We start from the raw sequence: 20,764 nt of genomic DNA, 5'->3' as shown, positions 1-20,764 counted from the left end.
GCTGGGACTAGTCCTGGGCTCACAGCACAGGACACTCGTAGACATACTAGAAAATGTCCAGCACTGGGCTGCGAAGATCATGAGGGAACTAGAGACCTCATAAGAGGAGAGGCTAAGAGAGCTAGGACTGTTCAGCCTGGAGAAAAGAAGGTTCAGGGAGATCTTATCCACATGTATAAGCAGCTGATGGGAGAGAAGGAACAAAAGGGAACAACACTTCCCTCAGAAGTGCCCATTGACAGGGGAAGAGTAAAAGGACACCAACAAAAAAGCAGAAAATTCCATCCAGACACAAGAAAACACCTATTGGGATGATGAGCAAACACAGAAATGAGTTGAGCAAACACAGAAATGAGTCTCCCAAAAAGATTGTGGAGTCTCCATTTGTGGACATTTCCAAATCACGACTGGAAACTGTCCTGGTCAACCTGCTGGAGTTGATCCTGCTTGAGCAGGTTGACTGGAAAGCTGGATTTTGTAATTCAAGAAGTCCCTTTCAACCTACATGAGAAAACCACCCCATCAATTTTGTGAAAGCTAGACGCATAAAGACAGTATGAGTATCTGCCTAAGATATGACACTACACTTTGAAGGTTAGCCTAATTGTCTTTTTCTTGGTTTCCCATCTTCATATCACACTGAAATACCATGGGATGGAGTTAAAGGGAAGAGACTATGTTATAGTTAACAGCTACTAACATGTATGCAAGCCTGGCAGGGAGTTCCCATCTTCTCTGGCAGAAATACCTTGCAAACATTTCAGTCTTTAGCAGAGAGGAGAGCCAAAATGGTCTCAGTACTGTGCTCAGACGACTGTTTTTCCATGATAGGCCAGAAGAGGAACCAAGGATGAGCTAGGTAAGAACAAGTGTGCAAGATGGACACTCAGCTTCTTTGCAGACCTATGAGTATGCCTAAAGGATGCTCAGAATGATGAAGGACTTAAAGCAGAGATAGTTAATAATTACTTTTATTAATGTTATCTGGATTTGCATATTTCTTCATGTTAAAGAAAATATTTTTGTGCTTATATGGCTCTGAAGAACTATTTCTTTCTTCTCTGGAAGTGTACTCAAGTCCTGCAGCATCACAGGATCAGGGAATTGTTAAGGCTGCAAAAGGCTTCTGAGATCCACACTCTGGAGCTGAGGAAAGTCAAAGTGCTCAGGTTACTTCAATGCAGGAGCTAAGCATTACCCCTGAGCTGGTATAAACTGAGCTGCCTGGCCTTTCTTTTCTGAGTATTTAAGCAATAAACAGCTTCAGGCAAGCAAGGTTTCCAATGGCAGTGAGCACAGACATGATGGTGCAGCTCACCTAGGCCAAGGGAAGAGCACAAGTTTTTTGCAAAATGAGACCAAAGCTGGGAGCCTGCTGGGTGACCATGCAGGCAAAGGCTACCCAACCTCTGGCAACTGTCTTTGGGGTGAGCTAACACCTTCCATGACATCTAAGAAAAGCACCCAAGCAGCAGCAGCAGCAAATGAAGCAAAACAGTTTGCAGTGAATGGAAAAGTCAGAAAATTCTTAAGACCAGTATCTAGGAACACAACAGCATCTAGCAAGCAATTATAAATAATTCACTACTATGTAAAAAACTTTGAGGATCACATTCTTCTTTATTTTCCTGAGAAGTACAAATGCAGGTTTCATTTTTCCTTTCTGTCAGAACAGTGGCAGTACTGTAGTTTTCCGCATTCAGTGAAGGAAGTGACAGAATTGTAAGCTCAGCTTTATGTAACAGAAGGTTACTTCTCTCACCAATAACACACACCATATATATATTTAAAAAAAGTACAGTATATAAAATAAACAATTCATTTGCTGCAGAAGTACATCCTGTAGTTTTCCGTTTTGGAAATAGGACTTGAGATGGGAATAGGAGAAAATTGCCAAAGATACCTACTTCTCACTGGGGACTAAGCCATGACAGAGATTTATATCACACTCATTTTCATGCAGAGGATGCCATTTTCATATGAGTTATAGCCTTGTCACACAGGAGCAAGAAAGTCAGCAACTAGCTAAATCCTCACTTGTGGGAGATGTTTTGCTGGCCTGTGGCACCTTACCAGCAGGCAGAAAAGGGGTGCCATGATAACAAAAAGATCTCGTTCTTCCTGTACCCTGATAAAGCTGTGCAAGAAAAACAATGTAGCCTCAGGTTGCACTGGTGCTCCAAATCCTCACTTCAGTGCTCATATCTTCCCTTTTCAACAGAGTACCTGTAGAAGCCTCCAGAGAGAAAATGTTCCCTCCACAGTCCTGAAAGAATCATCTTTTAAACAACCTAGAGCTTATAGGGAGAGGTAGGATTACTATTCATGGCAGGATTACTATTTCACACAAAATATACTTACCATGCTTATTCTTGCCCTGCTCCTACTGCACAACAACAGCCATCTTCTATTAAAAAATGTAAAAAGAGCTTCGTAAAACCTGCACTTTCATAGCCCAGGAATGTCCCTTTCAAAACTAGGACACAGGTGTCTGAGGTACAGGACTTGGAAGAAAACAGCTACAAATGATCAATGATTGCCATGATTTATGTTCAAGTTGCTTGGATTTTGGATTGGGGCCTGACCAATGCAGCAGGTCAGATGAATCCATCCTTATTCATATGAGTAATGTTGTTATGAACAGACCAGCTGACTACTCAGCTGGATTGCCAGACCAGCACTTAAGCAGAAGCAAATATGGCATAGGATTTCCTGGGGATTAATGATTGGCTGGGAGTTGATGATAGCCTGATGTACAGGCAGTCATTAATCTTAATCCTCAGGAAATGATCTGTATCAAGGTCATTATTTCTGTAATAAGATAAAAGCAAACACAAACCTAATGTCATATTGATATTTATATTTTTAATGAATGATGAGCTTTCAGCTGTAATGTAGAGTTCACGTCCCATTAACAAATATCCTACACATTCACCTGTTAGAGTGGCTGAACTCTTATCTTCTTAGAAGCTTTATCCTGAGACCAAGATTTTGAAGGGGAGAAGCCTTCCTCGTCTAGACTGTTAAATCCACAGCATGACTGCACACCTGCCTGAATACAAAGTGCCAAATATCCAGCAGCTCCCACAGATCTCAGATATTACTCATCTGTCAGAGGTGGGATGAACACCTTGCAACCTACTGATTCTGGAGAGGTTGCAAGCTGGCTTTCACAAGACAGGCACAAGCCAAGCAAAAGCACATTTGTGTGAAAAGGGAAAAGGACAGGTTCACGAGTGTGTAGGAGTATATTGGGACTGCTCTGCTTATCTGCATTTCGTGGAAAGTAAATCTTACTCTCTCTTAATTTCATGTTATCTTACTTGCAATCAAGTGCATTTTTAAGATGCTTTCAATTGCAGCAGAGGTTGGTTCTGACTTCACAAATGAATTATTCAGAAGCAAATTTGATGAGCTGGTGTTCTATAAATACACTGAATGTTAATGCAGTAATAATAGTGTGTAGGTCAAGCTGATCTTTAATAGTCACACAGCCTGTTTATACACTCTATACTGCCTTTGCCACCAAGAGGATGAGATGGGACTTCTCTGTCAGCCTTGCAAAACCCACGCAACTCCAAATGACAGTGCAGGGTGTCTTCTGATGCCCCCATTTCCCTTGCAATTATTCAAGAGAATGTAAGAGTGAACTTTATTATTGACTTGAAGAGAAAGGAAAGCTGGATCTCCCAGCAGCAGTGCAACAATTAGAAATGTAATTTCTAAAGGCCCTATTTGATCTGGAAGCTCTCAAGAATCAAGCACAGAGCTCCCAGACTTTACCAATGCTTTCCCAGCCACTGAAAACAGCTCAGTTGGCTGTGACAGCTGCAGAGCTCTGGTGTCTGGCTGGGGAGTGATTTGACTAATGGACGCAGCAGTCCCGAAAGACAGAAGGCGCTGCAGAATCCATCTTATGGGAGAAGGCTGAAAGAAGGTGGGTGCAGGTCAGTGAGATCCAGCATGAGAAAGGCAAAGAGGTAAATGCTAGAGAAATGCAGAAAAAGGAAATGCGAGGAGGAGGAGGTTACGGGAGTATGTCCAAGTGCAGGGGGTGCCAGAGTCCCTGTGTATATGCCAGCTTTGATATACACCTTCCAAACTTTTTTCCTTTGAGAGTGGCACTTTTTAATGCTTTCATAAACTGTTCTTTTTCTGCAAATCCAACAAATTCAGCAAATGATGCAATGTTTTTGACCTATTGATCTAAATCATCATCTGGCAGAAATACTGAGGAAATGTAAGTTGACTAAAATAAGACTGAAAAATTCTCAGAACATCTTTCTGCTATTCCTTTGAGTCTGATCCATACTTAGATCAAATCATTTGGAAGAAACCCTTTAACCTCACAGGTCATGCAGCAGGTCCATTGTCATTCATTACATGAATGCAACAGAACTAATTTTCCTTGCCTACACAAAACTCAAAACTGTTGAGGTTTTTTTGGTAGTAGGAAAGGGTGTGTAAAGTGGAGAGAGCCACATGGGCCAGAGGAGGCACCAGGTAATCCTTTATATTTCTACACACCCCCAAATCATGGGTTTACAGAGCAAAGGACTGCAACCCTCAGACACTTTTAATAAATACTATTCCTTTTAATTTGTAACAATTAGGTGCTATCAGCTTAAAAAAATTATTTAGCTAGCATGGCAAAAGTCTCTTAAAGTAAAGATGATACAGCAATTTTGTTCTTCAATGTCATTATACACAGGTTAATTAAAACACCTTAATTAATTAAAACACAGGTTAATAAAAGCATGGGGAGAATTTTGTAGGTAAAATTCACACAGAGCCAAATAGATAATTAAGTATACAGGAGGTTCCCACATCCACTTTCAAACATACTTTTTAATTGAATGTAAGATTAAAATACAATTACAACCAAATTTATTAACTAATATTACCTACCTTGATCAGCCACCGTATTTACTTCAAACTAAAATACTTTTTCTTTTACAGAAGTTTGCAGAATAAGCTGAATACAGAATAATGAATATGGACACTTAAAAGCTTAAAATCTCAGAAAACAACATGAGTGTTCAGTGGAGATGTCCAATACTCCTCATGTCTGCTCTCCAAACAGCCTGCGGTGCAAAAGATCTTGAAAGCCAAGTCTGTGTACAACCAACCTGGTTCCTCAGCAAAGGTTAACAGTGTGTGACAGAAACATGGAAGGATTTTTTTTCAGATTTTCCTTACAGCCCTAGGCCTATTTATAAAAAGCTAAAACCAGAGTTCCATGTGCAAAAACAAATTATTGAATGAATTGCACTTTCATGCTCTCATGAACTAAAATCTGAATTCTGTAAAGTCAGCAAAAGCTTGAAATACTGGCTTCCTTGATATTAACACCAACTTAAATATCTGCACATACACAGGCTATTTTCCAGCAGTTTTTCTGCCATTTCTTCATGGAAGTTTTGCATTAACATACAGTATTTACTGTAAATGTTGGTAAATTCCTTTTCTCTTTGGTAAATTTGAACTCAGTGTGTTAGTTTTAATGAAATGTAGAGACTAAAAGATGTCTACTGCCTTGCATTTACTTGAAGACCACAATATATTTATATTCCCATTTTTTAAAAGAACATTAATTCCTGGACAAATATAAGACTTTGGAAAGGAAAAAAAATCTGTAAACAGTGATGTATGATGTTCAAAGAAACCCTGAAGAAAATGTTACTGGATTAATTTAAGTAAGATTTATGCATTGCAATCATCTCTATCAATCCACATTGATCTCAATAATTTTACTGACATAATGAAAACCAGGATTGAGTTACCTGACAAACTTAAATATAATTAATACCTAATTTTCAGAAGTGCAGGGCTTTTATCTCTCCCAAGATGAATTTCAGATTTCAAACCCCTTTTGTCCTTCACTGTCGTGAAGGGGGAAGCCTCTGGATTGCACTACATGGTGCAAGCTTGCTACAGAAGAAAAGTAGACAGGTCTGACCACTGGACAAGCTATGTATGGGAAAAAAGTGAAATAAGCTTGAGCAATAGAAAAATACCTGGGAGATGATCTTATTCTCAATTTACATTTGGTTCAAATTGAGCTCCAGTCAACAATTCTAGCTTTCTTGTTAGTGTTCAGTCTGTCATGTATGCTCATGTGAAGTGCTACAGATATTTTTTGGGCACTGAAGCTTGGAAAGTCTGTCAGTAATATTTTGGGTCTCTTTAGTCCTTCCCTATTCTTTCACAAGTGCTATTTCTCAAGACAATTATTGCAGCAAGAGAAGTCCTACAGACACACAGTCACCAAATAACACACAGCTTTGAATTTTTTTGGTTCTTCTACTAGAATCCGAGAGTCAGGTCACCCCACAGTTATAAAGCCATTATGGCTTCATGCGAGCTTCTCCCATCAAAGCAGTGGTCTTCTTGCTAATTTGTCAAAGAAATAATAAATCACATCACACTTGGATAAAACAAGTAAACTATTTACATACATGTAACACAGAAGTATGTTTGCTGCATTATTATTAATGTCAGCATTAAACCACCTGAAGTCAAATCAACAGAATTTCATTCTTTTCTACGGTGCTATGACATAGTATCCACCATTTTGACATTTTTTAAAAATAACATCAAAACCAGGGTGGAAAACAAACAAAAATCATTACTGAAGTACAGGAGGATAGAGTTTTTGTAACTTTTACATTGCTGCTGAAGCCAGAAGAGAAGAGAATCTGTAGTTATTATTTGCATCAACCAAGTGATCAGTTTTAGTTTCACTGCAATGAACACATTTCTTAAGCTGAAAGTCTTGATGGGAGTATGTATATCACATCATAAAAGTGCAGAACTCTTAGAAAATCCAGACACACTCAGAAAAGACTGATGAAAGCAAGAGAAATGCAAAAAAGAGTTTCATGGGGAGAAAGGAAAAATAAAGCATTTTTTTGCTTTTGCATCAGGAAAGAAAAAAAATTAACAGGCATACCTTCAGCAAGTGGGTCGAGCGTGTGAATCATGAGCTGGAAGATGCTGTTCCTCATTAGACTGTTGTGGAGAGATGCAGAGCTTCCTCCACGTTGGAGACGTGGCTTGGTCTAGGGTAAAAAATATGGTGAAGAGTTTAGGGGTTTTTTGTTGTTTGTGTGGAAGGATGTCTGAAACAGTACGTCTTAATCTCACACCTCACTACACTATGGCAGATAATATTAAAACACAGACTTTATGAACCACTAAGTATAGACAACTTCTCTGAAGGGTGTGGATTATAAGAATAGCCATTAGTCTCCCAGGACTCTAGTAAAAAACAGGGCAAAAAGAATCCTTCTTTGTGAAAACTCATAAAGTGTTAAGAAAATGAAAACCTCATACTTGCATCAGGAAGAATTAATAATTTGTTTCTTTGTAGAATCTTTTGTTTGAATCCCTGAAGTAAGTTATAATTTTTATTATTTTGGTGCATTGCAAATATGCATATGACCAAAATTATGGAGAAAAAGGGCAGAGAGTACTCTTTTTTAATGGTGGCACTCAGAGTGAAACATGCTTCTCACTTTGGTTCAATCCATTAAAGTCTCATGGCAACAGGAGATTGAGAATGTGATAAGGCAGTACAGACATCTACAGCCATGGATCTAATGCACAAGCATCTTTTGCATGCTTTTAACAAAACATAAAACATACTCTGAGGTTCTGTTCTCATGCAATTGTCTAGTACAATAATTAATGCACTGTATATATATCACAGAGGAATACTACATGTATATATAGTATATTATACTATATGTATATACAGTATATAATACTATATGTATATATATCATAGAGCTTTGGGGCTCTCTGTTTCAATATAAAGGATAGTGAGAGCAAATATACTGCTGACTAGTAAGACCCTGAAATCCAATTAGAGGGAAAAAACAACAATGAAGAAAATAATATTTGATAATACATGATACATGGGTTAATCCTTGGTGTCATACACATACAAAATGAAACAATATAAAAACTGATAAAGAAAATTTATTCACTGCTTTATATTTGGAAATAAGTTATTTAAATTCTATAGCAGTATAGGAGGAGAAAGAAATCCCAGCAATTTAGAAAAATGTTGATGCATGCCAAACCAAAATAAGACTTGTCTCACCACCCTCCTGAAAAAAAAATGCTCAGATGCATAATTGTTGCCTACCGTCAACGTTTGGTCATCCTTGTCTCCAGCATTAGGTGACTGCATGAATGGGAAAAAGAACAAAAAGAAATGTCAGATGGAGCATACAGGGAGCGGAAAGGCAGTAGAACATCACACATGCCTGATCCTATGAATTCTGTTGTGATAGATTTTTGAACCACTCAAAGCATCCTACTGATCAAGTAAATCAGGGTAAATTCACACTGCACTGTGCAAGAGCCTTTTACTCTTGTCAGTTTCTTGGACAGGCACTGTTGTCATTTCAGGACCTGGCACACAACAGCAGGGCTGCAGACATTCACTTCATACAACATTCACTTCATGCAAATTACACTGGGAGGCAAACTCCCTGTACATCAACCAGTTGGAGAGTGTGAGGATTGAAGACTAAAGGCAACAAGAAACTCAGGATAGACCAGCTATTCCACAAAAAGCCTAAAAAGGAGTAACCTTGGTATTTTGCAGGAAGAGACTAGGCAAGGAAATGAAAAAATGTTTTTCACTTTAACCACTCCCTGCAATTACCATTTTGCCCAAACTGGCAGCTCTCATTACGGGCAAGCAAACAGCGCACGCTGCCCTGCCATGAAGGAAAGTGAGACTCTGAATGGGTCTTAGATTATTTTCTCCATCTCAAGGACTCTTCTTTAGTGCTATGTAATACACAGAAAACAAATTACATCACAACTGCTGTATCGAATAATTTTCCCCCATTCAGTGAAACCCAGTTTTTGGACACACATCAACAGCAATTTTTTGGACATGCCTTTTGGGTTAATTAACCTTGAAAGGTAAGTGGAAGGCAAGTGGCTGTGAGCAAACACTGATGACAGAGCAAATCCTTTCTGTTCCATAATAAATAAAAGAATAACCAGAACTAAACCCTTTGTCAAAAATGTACTGCCACACTGAGAATACTAACTCAAAGAAAAGATAATCAGACTGTAAAAGCTTCTGTTTTGATAAAAGAACTACCTGTCTACTTTAAAATAAATCTGTCCTTATGTGAGAAAATATTAGGGAAAAGGTTTTATGGTCTATTGAAGAAAACTGTTACAAAAAGAACTTTTAAAGGAATAAAAAGAAAAGGAAACAAAAAGAAAATACAAAATCTGTGTTCTAAAATGTCATTAAAAAAGTAGATGCATCTTAGAAAATGTTGGCCTAATGTGTGCGTATATATGGTTATATATTATAAATACTCATGCGTCTTTCAGGTACTACAAACCCAAACAAATGAGCAAATCCACAATTTATATGTGAGTATTTTGAAGGACCTTCAAGGGAAAAAAAACATCACATAGCAAAATTTGCGAGAAAGCAAAAAGAACAACCTGGGAAGAGCTTTTATTGTCTCTAAAAAAAAAAAAAAAGCAATTTAGGATAGTTGAGGCCTAAGGATCAGCGACTATAGTTTTAGAAATAAAGTCTGTGATACTTGGATGAATGTGCAGAAATGAAACTTTAATAAAAGTAAAAAAAAAAAATACAATTTTGAACTTTGATTTTTTGGAGATAGGAAATCTATTTTTTATTTTCAATATTGAAAGATATGAGAAAGTATACTTGATGAAACTGAGTAAATTGTACTTTCTACCTGACAAAGGTCTGAAGACTATTACTTTTCTTTATGAAAAAAATTTCACAATGAAGGAAACACTTCTCATTTATTTGAAAGGGAATAGGATCAAGCTGAATGAATGTACAAAAACAACTACTTTGTAATTTGTACCATATAATTTAATTAGTATAAGATAATTAGATAATAAAGAGAAAGAATAATGAAACATATTTTTCTTATACATTAAGGAAATGAAAGTGTGAAATAATTTAATTATTTGCCAATACAAACTGGGGTACAAACCATGAAATGGATTTTTTAAATCATTTTTTCCACATATGATTAGCCATGCAATTGTTTCTGAGTTTAATGTGCCAGTCAAGTTGTATTCTAGCAGAAATGTTCAGGAAAACTTCAAAAACAGGAATGTAAACAACTGTTTTACATTTTGGTGATACTAAATCCTTATAATTCCTGGATTATGTCCTGGAGTAACAATAAAAACACCTTAAAATTGTGTTTTAAACTATGTCAGTGAAAAAATCAGTTGTGTTTTGTCTGATGACAAAATGTCATCAGTATTTGATGGCATTTTGTCCACACCAGGATGGAAAATTACAATATTTTCCTATTGTTCACACCGAGTTCTGCATTTTCATGGTCTGTGCTATTTAATTTCGGTATCAGACACTGCATGGGAAAGTATTTTAAAATATAATTTTTCCCTTGCAGAAACATTTAGTATTCAGGCATCTTATGCAGTCTTTTAATTTGGGACAACACTTAAAAACTGGTCCAGATGGTGGTGTTTCTTTGCAGTGGGAGCAAATACTGCATTTTTGGACACATTCAACAATGATTTTTTAAAGAAAATATACATCTTCTGTGAAGATAGGTTTGTTCTTAAATCATGGCAACTGTTGCATGTTAGCTCCCTCAGGATCAGAAAGAGATGAAAGTTCCATGTCTTACTCAGTGCATATGTTTCTAAAGTTTTTTACAGGTAAAAGTTATCTTTTGCAACTACATGTTATAATTTCCTTAAAACCATGAATTTATCATAATTCCAAAAAGTGAGAACAATGCATTGTAGCATGCTTTCTTATTCAAAAGTATTTGGGGCACAATCCATTATCATGCTGTTATCAGGATTATAAAATGATTAATCATTGGATAGATCATTAATTCTTTTTAGATAATTCAATAGAGTATTTGTTGGTTCTCCAGTACACCATGACAACACATAAGAATTTGTCAATCCTCCTGCTGTGATGGATGATCATGTATTCCAGTTTGCTTCATATGAGCTGCAAGTCTTAGAACATTTTATTTCAGGAGGAATACATAAAAAATATCTACTTACTATGGAGAAATGGTCTCTGGTATCCTTTTAACACATCTCTTTTTCTCAGTGACCTAAGTCCATCTGTGATTGAGCCTGACAACTTACTCGCGTTTTTTGGGAGCACATGTTGTTGAAAAACAGGCTTTGGAGTAATTCATCCGAGAGGTGATACCTCACTAAGTATCTTGTGAGTCTCTCAGTGCTTTCCTTTGAAATAAAGGGCATCATGATAGTCAAAGGAGGAGCAGAATCTACAAAAAGCTCTAGGTATTTGATACAGAATATCCCTGGTAACAAAAGATGGGTAGTGACTTGAATCATCCATTAGAAAATGTATTCCAAAACGAGAATCAGAGGTTGACTGCCTGCAGCTCTAGCAGCTGTTCTCAAATTGAAGCTTCCATGTTAAGATTCAATAGCAAAAAGCAATCATTGAACTAGGTTGCCCATTCTGTTTTCCTAACATGAGAAAAGCAGGTTGTCAAACAACAGCAGGTAAAAATAAAATGGGATTTCAACACCCTTTCTGTAGTGTGGGTTCTCATCTCTTTTCGGCTTCATAAATATTTTTCCAAATATAACAACAAATCAACTTTTATGGGAATAATGGCATTTTGTGATGTTTGGGGTTGGCAGTGTGGTGCTGAATGCAATATGATGTCTCCAATTATTCCCAGACAGGAATTTGCAAAATTGTCTCAAGATGTATTCTAGGGAAGGACTTCTGCTCTCTCTTAAGCCTGTTTTAAAAAGTGGCATCTGGACACTGCAACTTTACACCTGGCAGTGGGTCACCACTTGTAAGTCCTCAAGTAAATTACAGAATATGTTTTCATGGAGCATTTTTCTAGGATTCTCTAATATTTGCAAGACATTTGCTCTTAAGGTCTGTAGGGTTTTTTGTTAGACTGAACTGCAGAAAAATAAGATAGATTTCAAAGGCAGCCACTGATGTCAATCTAGTTAACCAATGACAGTTTCGTTAATTTCTAAAAACCTGTATGCTAAGGAGTGCAAGTAATGTACTTGGAATAGAACTGTTCTGCATTTATTTGAAATTATATGGTAAGTCAGGTTAAAACATAACCAAAGGCCAAGCAACAAATTTAGCTGGGCAGATTTCAGAAATAAGCCTAATGAGCTTGGTGTAGGAACCAATAAATGAAAGTATTATTTTATTTAGTTCTTTTAATACACACACCTTTGGGTTTTATCAAATTAGAATCCCTTAGAGCTCCTTTCTGTGAATACTGAAAAACAATCCAAAGTTATAACCTTTCCCTACTTGATGGTTGGCTGGAAAGATCAAATCCTAGTGGTCTCAATACACTTCAACTAAAATTCTAGGTATCCATGGAAATAAAAATTGACCATCACCAGTACTATCTACAGAACCCTACAGAATCTCCGTCAGGTGCTACAGTGGGGCCAGCACAACTTTATAACTTAAGGTGACACATCTTTTTAGAAAGGCTGTAAGTAACTGTAAGGCAATATTTCTGTATTTAAACTTTAGTAAACTGAAAGTAAGGATTTTAACTTATGTATTACTGCTTAGACACCAGTATCTGAATCCAGACTATGAACTAACATTGCATACAGCACCTTGGATCTTATTTGAAACAGAGGAAGAAAAAGCTTCAGTAAGCACACTGTATAAAAATATACTAAAGTTCTCTTTCCCTTTGCCTTCTTTCTTCTTTTCACCCTTCTCTTTCCTAAAAGTAAAATAAAACTGGGAGTTTTACCTAAAGAAGCAGATTTCTGTATTGTTGAAGAAAGAAAATATGATTCACAGCAACCACATCCAAAAAGAAATTGAGGTTGCAAAGTTCCTTTACTCATCAAAATGAAGATTTTATTAAATTAGAGGCTGAACTACTTCCAAAGACAGTAAGCTGGACCACCAAAATGGAATATCTGGCTCAATTTACAGCTTCTTGTATACAGGCACCTAGTGTGAAAGTTGTAGCTCTGGACAAAGGAAAATGGCTTGTTAATTCAGATCAGTTGTCTCTTTTATGCCAGTCTGTTCATGCAATTACCCAATGTGCATACACATAGTGAATCCTCACAAATGTTCAGAAGAGATGCAGCTTATTTGATTTGTGCAGTGACAAATAGATGGTGTAAGCCATCAGTTGCTAAATCACATGCTAAAGTTAGGTCAACTGATTTAATTCCAGATATCTGTGCATCCCACTGTATGAAATAAGGCTCTTCCAGTCTCAGTCTGTATGGTATCATATGGTATTTAGGTATTCAACATGTGGAAGGAAGAGTCTGCCCCATGTCTCTTACCTTCTCTGAACTTGCTTAAAGTCAGGTATCTTTGGCTTATGGTAGCAATGTAATAGCTCAAGCTTAAAGACTTCATGAGTTTTTAATCACCTTAGTGTCAAAAGTAATTATGCAGTTTAAAGTTGCCCCTCTTATCCTCATTTCAAGACTTACCAAAGAAGTCACCTTTTGCTATTTTTTGAGTTATGTAATTCAGCACCATAGCTCTGTATGTCTATGTAACTTTGAGGAGGGCAAAAGAATCCTCAAAAAATAAACTAAAAAAAGAAATCTAAAGCTAGGTACTTAGTAGTCATTGGATACACATGCACACAAAACATGTGTTCACAAGTAACAGTGTAAGTACTTCAGTATGGATTTATGCGGCTAACTTTAAAATATGTGGATTTAAAGTCCACATATATGCTGCTACTTCATCAACAACATTACATGAGAAAGCATTAGTGAGTGTTTTAAGTATAAATTCTTGAAACTTAAGAAATTTCAGAAGTAAAATCACTCATGAAACAAGGGGCAAATTGTAAAAAGGGGACTGGGAAAGTTTTAGCTGAACTGCAACTGCACCACAGAAACTACAGTCGGAAGGTGCTTGCTCTTCATTTCTTACAACTCAATCAAACATGAGTGACTTAGTAAGAAGCCAGCAAAAAAAGCATTTCCTGGCACTTCTGCTTGCCTAAATACACAAAGCATCTGCTACAGATTAGGAGGTATTAGAGTTTGCCTTAGAAGTGGTCACAATAATTCCCAGAGGGGAAAGTGTCTGACAAATCTCAACTGTGGCTGTTGCTATGCTGATTTCCAACTCCTGAATAAAATTCACTGCAGTCAGTTGGTTGTACACTGCAGAGGATTCATCACAAGGGCAAAAAGGCTGCAGTTTAACTGCCTTTCAACCTCCAAAGCCCTGGGTATCCTGAAGGACAGCTCCAGCTGCAAAGAAACCAGCCTCCACAGCCCAAAGGGAAGAAATGCTGAATCAGCACATCCTCAGTTGCCCTCATCATGTCCCTGTTCCACCAAGATCTGCTCACTTCTCTCATCTTGTTTCATGGCTGCCTTTCCCCTCCAGGCCACTTTTTGGTTACCAGGATCTCTGCTGACTTCATTGTCAGCTGGCAGAAATGCCTGATCTAGCCCTCAGGATAGTGATTGCAAGAAGAATATAAGCAAATGTTTGAGTGGGATATAAAATAATGAATGATACTGAGAAAGCTAGCTGAGTATTGTTAACAGTGGGTGTTTCCCACCGTGTCGGAAAGGGGCAGAGAATAGAATGCAGAACACTGGCCAAAGGGAAAGCTATTCTATGGGACTACCCCATGGGACTACATGTTCCATGATACAGTAATAACATTTAAAGTGGTCTAACTCACACACTGAAAAAAAGAGCGAGTGAGGATAAAGGAAAGCATTGCCAATACAGCTGGTATTGAGGTACAAATGTTAAAAGAATAGTGTTTCAAAACATAAAATCCTCATCCCTGGAAGCACACTGGCAGCTATGGGCTGTAGTACTGTGGGTGTCAGTTTTACACCAGTGTAATAGGCAAAATCTAGCAGTCAGCTTCTATTTCTCCACATTCCTATTTGTAAACTAAGAATAGAGACACTGTTTGTAAAGAAGTTTGCTCTCATGAAGAGGGCTGATTGCTTTAGGGGCAGGTTACTGGGTATGACTGCCCTGTCCTCAGCAATTAACTGTGATCTTCTGGGGTTTGCATCTCCTACTGAACACAACATAGAGGTTCATTTCAATAAGATACAAAGCAAAACTTCTTTGAGAGCAGCATCTCCAATAGCTACAGGTAAAGGATCAAAATGTACCTCTCAAAATGTTTTGTTAGCTACCAAACATCTAAGATTTTTAAAGTTATTTTTGGACTATTTGTATCTCTAAGAAGTCTGAGCCTATAGAGTTTTTCTTTGTCTGGGAGGAACAGTGGCACAACTCATCATAATTTGCTATAGCATTAGGAGAGCAATTTTAAACATGTACTGGTTTTTTAAACAGCTATTGCTGTGAGAGCTGACTAGCATAAGTAGGATATACAGTGAGAATTCATGTAATCAAAGCAAACAGAACATTTGTGCTTTTTACATCCAATAGGATGTTAGACTGACTCTTCAACATTGTAAGAGGAAAACAAATGAAAATATAATGGTTTGTGTTTTTTGTATTCACCCTCTAACTGGATTATGTCACAAGTTCTCAATCTTAAAATGAGAAATCACGTCTAAGACAAAACAAGGCACTACGAAAAGAAAATATCTCAATTTTACCTATTTGACTCAACTGTATTTCAGATTCTGTGTCCTGAAAGGGACATTTTCAGTGTCCTTCTAACTGACATTGAATACCACCTGCCTCTATATTCGTTCTTCAGATAACCATTTTCAGCTTTTTCATCACTGTCTCTTAGGTCCTTCTTATCAAATGAAACATGGAAATGCCATCTAACGGTTTGTCTTATACCTGGAGTAGATGTAGAGAAATGGTAGAGAGAAAATATTTTATGAAGAAATAGAAAAGAAATTTTACAGAAGAACCTGCAGAGAAGAAACCAGAACTGTACTGTGAGTTTGCCTGATGGAGTTGTGGACAGAAAAGCAAGTCAGATTTCCAAATTTCATCTACAGCCATAAAATAAAATTAAGAGTTTTCTTCAAATTAGGAGAAAAAAAAAGGAGGACTACATTAGCTTCTGTCTAAGTCTGATTACTTCTGCCTTTTAAGTATTTTTCTACAATGTTCTGCTTGGCATGAAGGTGAAAGATCTAGGATTTGTGGCTCTGAAATCAAAGAGCATCCCTGTGTGCTGGGATTCTAGAGACTACCAGACGTGTCCTGGACAATCTGCAGTATGCCCATGCCAGGTTATTTTTAACTCTTTTGGAGCCAAGAAGTGAAACTGAGGCAAAGACCTGAATGACACTGTTCTTCCTAAATGCAGGGTTACAACATTAAGACCTTAAATCAGTCCTCCCCCATTTTGGCTCTCACTGTCTAGACAATTTGAGAGAGTTTGTCCTACATGGCATAGCCAAGGATAGACAGAAAATCTGCACTCACCTTCCTTCATCAGCCTGCTATTTCACATTGCCTTTCATACTACTGATTTGTCCCTACAGCTATGAACTAGGTGCCTCCAGGGAAGCCATTGCCAATGCAGAAGCAGTGGCTCTTTTGCTCTTCCCTGCAAAGTCTGGTCCTCCCAGAACAGCTTCTTAATTAATATTTAAGGTAAACATACAGCTCCAAGGATAATTTCCCTTGTGATTAAAGAGAATAAGGCATTAGGGAGAGCAGATGTGTTGGAGTTAGGAAAGACTTACATGGATGTAATAGGAGACCATAGCTACAGGAGAGTTCATGGTGAAGCAGTGAGGGTGGCAGCCTAAGCAACTACCGGTCCTACCTCAGGCTCTTATCTGTATTTCACCTTTTTTTCCCATTTACAGCCTATGACAAAAGCACTTCTTCACCTGTAAGCTGCCAGGTGAATTTCACTGCAAAACATGAAGTTTCTCTGAAATTTTTGGTGGGAAATGTTATTTTGGACACAAGTCAAAATCACAATCTGTAAGGTCTTTCAATTAGCAAGAGAACAGAAACTCACAGTAACTCCATCCATCTTTTTTGTAATTCCATTCCACTACAATAAAAATTAAAGTCAGGTATCTCTAGGCACTGCAGAAGTGCCTAGAGAGCACAAGACTATGCCATTGCCCCCAGCTGTAAGCATCCTTATAGCCAACAGTTACTCCACAAATGCACAGTGTGCCTCTGTCATAAAATCACAGAATCACAGAGTAAGCTGAGTGGAAAGGCACCCACAAGGATCATCCAGTCCAGCTCCTGGCCCTGCACAGGAGAATCCCAAGAGTCACACCATGTGCCTGACAGCATTGTCTGAATGCTTCTTGAGCTGTGTCAGGCTGGTGCTGTGACCACTGCCCTGGGGAGCCTGTTCCAGTGCCTAACCACCCTCTGGGGGAAGAACTTTTTCCTGATATCCAAACTAAACCTGCCCTGACATAGCTTCAGGCCATTCCCTTGTGTCCTGTCAGTGGTCACCACAGGGAAGAGATCAGTGCCTGGTCTTCTGCCTCCCTTTGAGAGGAAGTTGTAGACTGCAATGAGGTCTTATCCTCTCATGACTTTTTCCCCCAGAATCCATGCTTCTTTCATTGTATTTTGGACTTTCCTGCTGCTTTTTTTCCCCTCCTATCTCATTGTCAGGCACATCACACAATGCCCATGGAAATCCAGTCCACCAAGAACACTTCTGTTTCAGGGACTGGCATACCACTGTATCTGAGAGGGATGCTCCTACTCCTTCAGCTGTATGCATTCAATAAGAAGTGTGGTCATAACTATCTGCACTTGTCAACAAGAGGGCTGTTATATCCCACTGCTTTCAATATTGCCCAGCTCCAATAGTCTTCCTTCAATATAGAAGGTACACCAAATGGAAGGAGCAGGGACAGTTTTTAACAAAAACTACACCCTTGCTTAAAGTGAAGTCACCCAAGACTGAGGGGATTTGAAACCAAGAGTTGAACTTGCACAGCAAAGCTGGGCCCTCATAATGAAATACGCTGGGTATGAGTTCCATTAAAAAAAGCAAGAATACTTTCTGAGCCGTAGTATATATATTTCCTGATTATTTAATAGCCAAACTCCGGTTCCTGTGGTTACATTCTAGGTTAGCATGTTTTTGGCTTTAACAACATCCCAAAATAAATCCCTGTTTCCAGGTAGTGAATATACTGCTGGATCTATAAAAATATGATTGCTCCAGGAGGAACAACCTAGTTTCAAGGATAAAATTTTAATAGAACTAAATTAGTAATAAAAATAACTCTTTAACTTAAGGTAAACCAGAAATCACTTGATGCTTTGCAGTCTTAATCTTTCTGGAAGTAATCCATAAACTAGAAAATCCCCATTGCTATGACTCTACATGTTTCTATTTCAACATGATTTTGCAATCATTCTGTAAGCATGTAAAAACTCCAGTAAACAATGCACACAGGATTCTTTTCACAATATTCACCTGAGATTTGGATAAGTGCAGTCTGTTTTAAGCTAAACTGTCAGTAAACATGGTTCTTTCAAGTGGGAATATGTGAGTATCCAATCAGAATTTTATGTATTTAAGTTACTTTTTATTATATGGCATTCTATACATGGTCTTTTACATAACCAACTTTTGTGCTTGCAACGCTGACCAAGGGAGTCAAAAGATTAACGTGTTTGAATCTTGTAGTGTCAGCTTTCTGTTTGCAAAACAGTGTGTGGACAAAATGAGAAGAAACACAGAATTCCCTAAATCTGTCTGCCTCCTGTTTGCTTTACTGGCAGTTTTACAGTAGATACCTCTATGTATGTACATTTTTAATATGCTTAATCAATAGTGCTACTGCAGTTGTGCTGTGACATCAATGGCAATATCTGAAGTGTGTTTGTTATATTAAAATCGGCTTTTCTCTTTTGTTTCAAAACTGTGCTTATTGAAAGGGACAAAATCATTAGAATTGTCACTGTTAAATTCCTGTTAGCAGTGTTCCATTTGCAAACTCAACATTCCTATAAACAATCACACAAATCTCCTCTTAAACCAATTATGTTTTTCAACATTCTAGTTAAATCTGAATTATCAAAACCTTTGCACTCTGGTTCACAGAGATTTAGCAATTACATGACAAATATTAAGAAGGTCAGGTGAAATCATAATCTTAATAAAAAAATAACAAGTACAAGGGGACACTAGCATATGTCCAACAGATCAACACAACAAAAAAAACCAAACTGGCTCAAAGTCTGATTTCACACCACTTTGAATTAATTTAATGGGATTAGCATAAAGCTAAATTATTTGAGAGCAGGATCTGGTTGTGCATGCAGGAAAAGAGGTGATATTTATTCTATTGCACACTGAAAGAAGGTGTACATCACATAATTTGTTACATATAAAGCAAAAATGTAGTGAAAATAAAAGATGCATTTTGCAATACAAATATTTTCCACCTTCATGGGTCTACTGGCTAACAGATTCTGCTGTATCTGCTGCTATAAGAATCACTAAAGTACTATTTCAGCTATTAAATAAAAAGTCTCTTTCTGGATGTTAATGCCTGCATATTGAGGTATGGTTATATCCAAGTTTATCTGTAGGAGGTGCCCCTATTTCACACCTTATCCCAGGCCTTTCCTGACAAGGGCTTTTCAACTCATAGTCAGGCTCTACCTCCACCCTGCAGATTGTCAGGATTTTGTCAGCTCAGCCTGGAGCCTCTCCCAGCAAACTGCCGGATTCAAAAATTTTGGGACTTTGGTGTAGGTTAAAGTCACACGTGTCTGACACACAACACTGAGAGCTGAGAAAACTGGGGGCTCAAGATCCAGTTACTTACCCTGACAAGCCAGATCAAACTGCATTGATGATCTGGAGAGTTCAGCTGTTCCAACAAGACCAATTGCCTGCATACTTTTGCAAAAAACATTTAAGTCACTGCATATCCTACTTATGCTAGTCAGCTCTCACAGCAACAGCTGTTTAAAAAACCAGTACATGTTTAAAATTGCTCTCCTAATGCTATAGCAAATTATGATGAGTTGTGCCACTATTCCTCCCAGACAAAGAACTGCCTGGCGACTCCCAGCAGCAGCATCCAGGGCAGCTTTCCACACCACCAAGCAGTCACGCTGTGCCTCAGCCACGTGCCACGCCACTCACTGCTTTCACTCCTGGCCTCCACTGCAGCCAGAGCCACAGGCAAGTAAGGACAACATTATAAACTACTCTCTGAGCTCATTAAAGGATGGCAAAGCAGGAACTATAACAGGATTCCAGTCCTTTCATGTCTCATTTCTATCTGAAACCTTGGTCAGGTTGGGTACAAACAAGAGCTGCTCCTGTCTGCTGGATTAGTAGTGCCATCTGTGAGAAAAAGGGACTGGAGAATCACCCTGGGTGATTGCAGATTTTGTGGTACTAACAGAATCTACCAAAGCATTTCCAGTCCCTAGCAATCTTTTGGGCATAGCTAGAGAATAGCAAAGTACAGATTTGCATGGGGATAGACTGGTCCTTTCACCAAAGACTTTGGACCTTAAAGCTACTATAGAACCAAAGTTTTTGTACACCCTTCAGAAAAATTGCTCTCCAGAATCTTATCAGTCCTGTAGAGAAGCTACATACATTAATTCCACTGATGGTAATAAGTCAGCTAACACAACTATATAAGCTTTATTTGCAATTGCATTAATACAGAAAAGACTCATCTTTTGGTTTAGGCCACAGAAAATTACAGCATATCTTGGATGAAAACAAGGCAAGAGATGGAAAACTTAAACAGAAAAAATGCTGCCAAAACACAGAAAGTACAAATTTTTGTG

General features: G+C 38.0%; 1 protein-coding gene across 5 annotated transcripts in view; it reads right to left on the bottom strand.

The window, feature by feature from the left end:
* SLC24A2 (solute carrier family 24 member 2) overlaps positions 1-20,764 on the bottom strand; it is a 111,002-nt gene that overhangs the window by 46,180 nt on the left and 44,058 nt on the right. For all 5 annotated transcript variants that reach the window (XM_085041743.1, XM_085041748.1, XM_085041745.1 and 2 more), the window contains exons 3-4: positions 8,153-8,191; positions 6,953-7,061 (exon numbers count right to left, since the gene is read on the bottom strand). In XM_085041743.1, the coding sequence (XP_084897869.1) occupies positions 6,953-7,061; positions 8,153-8,191 (148 nt within the window). The remainder of the gene's footprint in view (positions 1-6,952; positions 7,062-8,152; positions 8,192-20,764) is intronic.

Source organism: Lichenostomus cassidix, chromosome Z (assembly GCF_008360975.1).
Source record: "Lichenostomus cassidix isolate B80296 chromosome Z, HeHo_3.0, whole genome shotgun sequence".
Lineage (NCBI taxonomy): Eukaryota > Metazoa > Chordata > Aves > Passeriformes > Meliphagidae > Lichenostomus > Lichenostomus cassidix.
Note: the sequence above shows the minus strand (reverse complement) of the source record. Positions and strands in the feature narration are given on the sequence as shown.